The sequence below is a fragment of the Eurosta solidaginis genome, chromosome X, assembly GCF_040869045.1.
Source record: "Eurosta solidaginis isolate ZX-2024a chromosome X, ASM4086904v1, whole genome shotgun sequence".
Lineage (NCBI taxonomy): Eukaryota > Metazoa > Arthropoda > Insecta > Diptera > Tephritidae > Eurosta > Eurosta solidaginis.
The window spans coordinates 197,101,383-197,108,020 of NC_090324.1; the positions used below are offsets into that span (position 1 = coordinate 197,101,383).

Here is a 6,638-nt window from a genome sequence, read left to right on the forward strand (position 1 = left end):
GACAAAGACCACATAATTCAAAGGCAGTAGACAGGGCAAAGATTGGTGGAACGAATGAAATACACAAATCAAAACCGAATGTACCTGTGGGAACAATACAGGCATTGACAACCCCAAATGGACGCGATAAAACGAAGGAAAGAATTTCCCAGACACAATGCAGGGGTGGTTTCGAGCTAGAGCGCACTCCTGTTGTGAAAGGTCAAAACGATACTCTTATGCAAAGCCAATCTGTCAAGCTCAAGCTCTGCGAAGTAGATCATCGTCCAACTAACGAAACAACGTACGAACGAAGGATGATGAGTAGTGAGATGAAACACAGGTGCGACAATAATAACAATTGGGAAGGTTTCCTTGAGTGATATTTGGTAGAGTTATACAACCCTCACAGGCGGAAAGGTGTTCAATCAAAACTTCAGTGTAGCTAGGAAGGCCCATATAAAGTTGTATAAGGGATCAGTAATGTAGTCTTACGCATAAAAACAATTGGGAAACCAAGAAATAGAAGAGTGGTTCATTTGGAGAGGCTGACAGCGTTTAGATCGGAAAATTTGTCTGATGGGGACGAGTCAACGAAGCGAAGATATTATTTCACATACAGATATGCAGTCAGCAGATAAGAGCGAAGAAGAAGGAGAAACAATCACACATCATGTTATCATCAGCTAAGAGCAGAAGTCGTTCACACCACTGATGACCTGATACGAAACACTTATTCTCTCTCAATTCGTTTCCAGGAATGGGGCTTGAAATCAGGTGTCTGTTCATTCAATTGTAAACAAAAGTTCATTCGTTTCCAAGAATGGGTCATGAACTCAGATGGCTATAGAGTTGCCTAAAATACGCAAAAAAAACTCCAAGAAATCCGTTCGGTTTCATTATTTTCTAATAAATCAGCAAGCAAGCTGATAAAAACTTATTAAAATTTATAAAAAAGTTTTGTAGAAATATTTTATGGTAGATAAGTGAAAAAATATGAAATAATCACCCCTATTGCGAGTGTCGACTGAGAATAGATAATCGACTATTAAGCGATTATCGATTATCACCCCTAATGCGAATGTCGATCGCTCGCTCATTTATCGACTGTGAACACTCTTTTGATCGATTGTCTTTCTACAGCCATTTTGCAGTCGTTGAAGCGTTTAAGTGATAGAAAAAAGTGAAAAAATTTAAAAATGGAAGAAAAAAAGTAAAAAAATTTTAATAAAAGTAAAAAATATAAACCTAAATAATAAAAAGTGGTTATTTTAATTGCAGGTCAAAAGTTGTAAGCAATAAACGGCAAATCGCAAGACTGGTGCAGCTAATGCAAGAACATCCTGATTTAGGCAAAGGCGTGTGTGGGAAAGCCCAGGGAAAATCAAGATGGGAATTGATAGCGGCTGAGCTCAATAGCTTGGGACCACCGATGCGTTCTTGGGAAAAGTGGTTAAAGGTAAACAAATTTCTATATAGCGTCCATAAAGAAAATAATGAACATTCCTTTGTAGGTGTGGACGGACTTGAAAAGTAAAACGAAGAAAAAATGTTCGCAGAACCGAATGGAGTACCAAGCAACTGGTGGAGGCACAAATAACGTCCATACGTTTTCGGCTATAGAGGAAGCTATTATTAGTTTTTTAAGTATTGACGCCTATATTGATCCCCCTGGCGAAGAAATTGGAATGGGCAATGTGGTGGTCCAATCAAGAATTGGTGGTAGGACTGAAATTGTTGAAGATGAGCAGGAAAATGAAGTACCTGAAAGAAGCGTATCATGTGAGATCCAGGAAAGAGCTGCACTACAGGCAACTCCAGCAAGAATGTCGAAAAATATAAGCGAAAAGGAAAAAAGGTTAGCACTGTTGGAGAAGCAGATTGACATTCAAAGTAAACATTTTAAGGCCCTGAAAAGAAATACATTAGGTATTAAGAAAAGTGTTGTAAATATAGAAGGATACATGAGGAGGTTAGTTGCGCTAAATTTTGAGGCTGTAACTTTAAAGCAAGAGAAACTAGAAATTGAATAAGAAAAGTTTAAACTGCTAAAAGATGAAATTATTAATAAGAAAAACCATAGGAGAGATAAATTAAGGTTGAAAGAACAGATTTTGGAGTTGGAGAAGGAGAGAATTACCAAAGCACTAATGTGAATAGTAGTTTTAAGGCAATGTGATATTTTAAATGTAAATAGTAACTTTGAAATAATTTGAATTTTTATGTAGATAGTAGTTTTAAGATACATTTTTTATTCACACCTGAATTTGTGATATTTTTTTTACATGAAGTGATATTTTGATTTATGTTAATAAAAAACATGAATTTTTTTTAGTTAGCCTTAGTTAATTTAAAATAAGTGTACTCTGAATATAAAATGGACTGAATATGAATTTAAATAAAAATTGTTTGTTATCGTCGTAAAACTAGAACTGCATATGTTGTAAAATATTATTTCTAACTAACCTAGCTTCTTCGTTTGCCACTGAACCACCTTCATATGTTGTGCTATCTTGGAAATCGTCATTCGTGTTTTGATAGTCAGATATTTCTTCATCTGATAATTGAACATTATAAGATAAACAAATGTTGTGAAGAGCTACGCATACGTTTATTATTTGTGTAGCTTTCTTTGGCTCATAGTGGAGCGCACGAGCCCCTAACAAACACCTAAATCGATTGTTAAGGACTCCAATAGTACGTTTCAAAATATTCCTTCCTTGGGAATGTTTTCTGTTAAACATACATTCTGCTGTTCCATCTTCTTGGTTTCGGTATGGCGTAAGCATATAAGGTTGTAGGGCGTAACCTGCATCGCCTAAATGTTTACATATTTTACAACCATAAAATTATGAAAATAAGTTAAGCATTAAGGACTCCATACACCTCCTTGCTAACGTGAATATATTTCTTTTGTCTAATATATTTTTTGTTACACCGCTTTTTACAACACAAATATCTTTCTAATTGTTATATTCAAAACAATGAATATTCTTATTTTCAAGCTCACACTTAAATTTGTACGTATGCAATGTCATTGCATGTAAAAATCTAATGTTCGTATTACCGCCCCAAATTTCTAGTTGAATCACAGATTTTGTTGTCTATTGGCTGCAGTGCTTTAACATGCAAAGGGATTTGTTTAATCTATACGACAGCAAATTACCCTGGCTGAGTTTAACACAAAATTTTTTTGTGTGTACAACAAGCACATAAAAATGTTCAACTTCTTTTGCAAATATCTCTTGACAAAAGCAACATTTTTTATTTTATATTTCGGATTCGCAATACTGGGTACAAAACACATATTTTGACATCCCTCCAAATATTTTTGAGCGGGTATTAAGAGCGTCATGCTGTCGTATTCATTTGCTAAGAATTCATATGGAATACTGTGCCTTTGGGCAGACTTCAGAAATCACCACGGACCATTTTCGCTTTCACAAATAGGTGTATGGAGTACTTTACATACCTAATATTATATTTCTTTCACCCCTACGGTAGTCATCTGCCAATCGTGGTTTCAATGTGGACATGTTGAAAACGTTTGCATCGTGCGTTGCCCCCGGATACTTGGCATTGACATAGCGGATTCTCATGTCATTATCTCAAACCTATGAAATAACAAAAATTATCAACTCCACGATATTTTATTTGTAAAATACTTACTATCATTGCATTCAAACTATAATATCCTTTGCGATTATAGTACAAATGCTGAATGTCCTTTTTTGGAGCAACAATTTTGACATGCGTCCCGTCTATGCAACCTATCACGCCTGGTATTCCACTTTTTTCAAAAAAATAAAGCTTTGCTTGACGCTTTTCCTCCTCAGTATATTGAATTGTCACCCAATTTCTGCAAACGTATTCCTCCAAAGCTGGGAATACTTCAGATAAAACTAGGGATACTGTAGATTGGCCGAATCCTATATTAAAGTCATTGCCTACACTCAGCTGGTATGATCCGTGAGCACAGAACCGTAAAGTTGCTGCAAGCTTTAACTTGTTGGGATAGATGTCTTTCTAACACCAGGTTGTAGTTTGGCATCTAGCAATGCCAGTAAATCCGCAAATGCAGCATTCGGTAAACGAAAGTTTTTCAAAAATCTGTATAAATGGGAGCTTTAATAAATTTTTAACTTTAAGACAAATTAAATCCAGATAGTTACATGTGATCTTCCATTTCCAAAGGATTCGACGAATCCCTCAGCTTGCGTCTTTCCCTTGCCAGCTCTATTAGCCTTGTATGTGCATCTTCATCTTCCTCACTATCACTTAACCACAGCTCAACACAATCCATTTATAATATTTATTATAAAATATCTAATTTAAATTTATTTTAAAAATGTTTTGTTATTTTGGTTTTATCAAACACGGCAAAAATGTAAACAAATGGTAAACAGCTGATTGCAATTCAGCGAGTTTTTTTCTTTCTCGTCTTCTTGCAGCGAGTTATTCACAATGGTACAAATTTTTTTCGATCGAGTTACACAATACGAAAATAAAAGACAATCGACTCTACTGCTGATCGACACTCGCAATAGGGGTGAATATATTTCGATTGCGTTGCTTTGCTTTGTTGATCTGGCACCGCCATAAGATAACAATGAACGGCTAGCCCCTTCTTTCGCTTTGATGCGACCAAAACGTTTATGTACATACATACGTATATACACAAATCAGGCTCAGGCTGATCGTTGTTGTGTCTTCATCACTAAATTGAGGAAGAAACAAAACATTAAGCTTGGTATTAACAAGTATACACCATCTTGGCTTTCCCGAGGTGCCACAACTTACCAGTGTGTAGCCGGTGGACTTGAGTCCGCAAATATTTTGTCCTACCACCCACGGCTCCTGGATGAGGACAATATCATCTGCTCCTTTAGATGTCAGTCGGAGCAGCAGTGCAGCGGAAGCTGCTTTACTATGGTGCACGTTTATCTGGAGGACCCGCACCAACATCGCACACTTTCTCTCCCTCCTTGAGCGTAGAGTTAGCCACATCCTCCATCATCAGCTCGTCCTCCGTATAATGCAGGTGTAACCGGCCGTCTTCCTGATTGTCGTCAAGGACCCCTAGCAGGATTTTGTCCTTAACCACTTCTGCAAAAGAGCGCCCATGCACTTTCGGCCTCTTTGGATTGGTAGGCACTACTTCCGCCGACCTTGGTTGCTACTTGTGGCCCCCTTTCTTCTGCCATACGAAAATCGGGTATCACCTCTTTCGCTCATTGAATCTCTGCCAGTATTTCTCCTACGCTGTCGCTTTCCGCTCTACTCTCGAGGTCTGGCATACGTGCGGATCTGGTTAGGATCCTTGCAGCCGCTCTCCTGTGCTTGTATCCAACTTCACTGGGATTTGGCCGCTCACTAGGCTTCGTGAAGGCCGTGGGTGTCGGGGGAGGGCCGCGCGGGGCCTGCGGACCAGCTTCAACCGAGGCTGCATTCTGCATACCTGCTGCGTCTCTGCTAGTGCCAGGAGTGTCCCGGAGAACACCCCTTTGCCCTGGATCACTGCCTAAAGTTTTGTTGGGGAGAGGGTTCTTACCCGGCATCGCCACTGGTCTTGAACCATCCCCTTTTTTAGCCATATTCTGGCGGTTAAAATGACCCTGCATCGCACTGGTCACCGTTGTGGTGGGCAAAAGCCCTCCCGGCATTTGAAGAGCGCCGGTCTCTTTTTGTTTTTTTTGTATTTTTGTTACTTTTGTTCATGTTCCCACGAGTGGCGGAGAAAAGGAACGTCCACCCGGGCAGAGATCCGCAATGTAGCATTATGCGTCATGCCCTCCTATGCAATACATTTGCGGCATTACGCACCATGAACTTCTATGCCAATACATTTTAGTAATAGCATAATCATATTACAATATCATACGACATAAATTACATTGACCTCACACGGCGGTTAGTTAATATCAATGGAATGCCGAATATGAAACCCTTGTCAGTTCACACATAACAAATTATGATTATCGTCAATGTTAGTTTGTCACCAAAATATTTACATACAACAAATAACGTGAATTAACCAAATATTCACATTTCACTTTGACTTTGCATACAAATCTACATGTATACATAGTACTAATACAAATCTACATGTATGCATAGTAATACAAATCTACATATATGCATAGTAGTAATACAAATCTACATGTATGCATAGTAATACAAATCTTCATGTATGCATAATAATACAAATGTACATATTTTTAGTTTGTTAGTATTAGGATATTTATAAATGTGTAGGTTAAGTAATTAGCTATAAAAGAGAAAGAATTCCTTTAATAAATTCAATTATTCAATTATTATCAGACTTCCAAAATTCAAACATTTTTTCATTTACTAAGAACATTTCATGGCGATCCTGCCAGTATAGATCAGAATTGGCAAAACTGGTAAAGATCTAGCTGGAGGAAGATCCTGCCAGTTCGACCCTTAAAACATAAAATTTGCCTAAAAGCGAAAATTGTTTGAAGGATCTGACTGCAGGAAGAGCCTGACAGTTTAGAATCATTCAGTTTAAAATTTTTTTAATTCCATACTATACTACTCTAATTATATTATTTACTCCTAATTGTACTATGTAGTACTAGCACTGCCTGTACTTGCTTAAGTCCGAACAATTGTACGCACAAGAATTCCGCTATACT

At 37.7% G+C, this 6,638-nt stretch overlaps 1 protein-coding gene across 1 annotated transcript; it reads left to right on the forward strand.

The window, feature by feature from the left end:
* The first annotated feature begins 1,108 nt into the window (after positions 1 to 1,108).
* Positions 1,109 to 2,343, forward strand: LOC137234605 (uncharacterized). Its single transcript, XM_067758059.1, has 3 exons — positions 1,109 to 1,192; positions 1,261 to 1,438; positions 1,494 to 2,343. The coding sequence occupies exons 1-3, from the start codon at positions 1,179 to 1,181 to the stop codon at positions 2,010 to 2,012; spliced, it is 711 nt and encodes a 236-aa protein (XP_067614160.1). The 5' UTR covers positions 1,109 to 1,178; the 3' UTR covers positions 2,013 to 2,343.
* The last annotated feature ends 4,295 nt before the right edge of the window (positions 2,344 to 6,638 follow it).

Bases quoted from the DNA above. Each gene is read 5' to 3' on its own strand.
- LOC137234605 (XM_067758059.1), top strand. The intron at 1,439-1,493 runs GTAAACAAATTT...ATTCCTTTGTAG, and splicing joins CTTGGGAAAAGTGGTTAAAG to GTGTGGACGGACTTGAAAAG.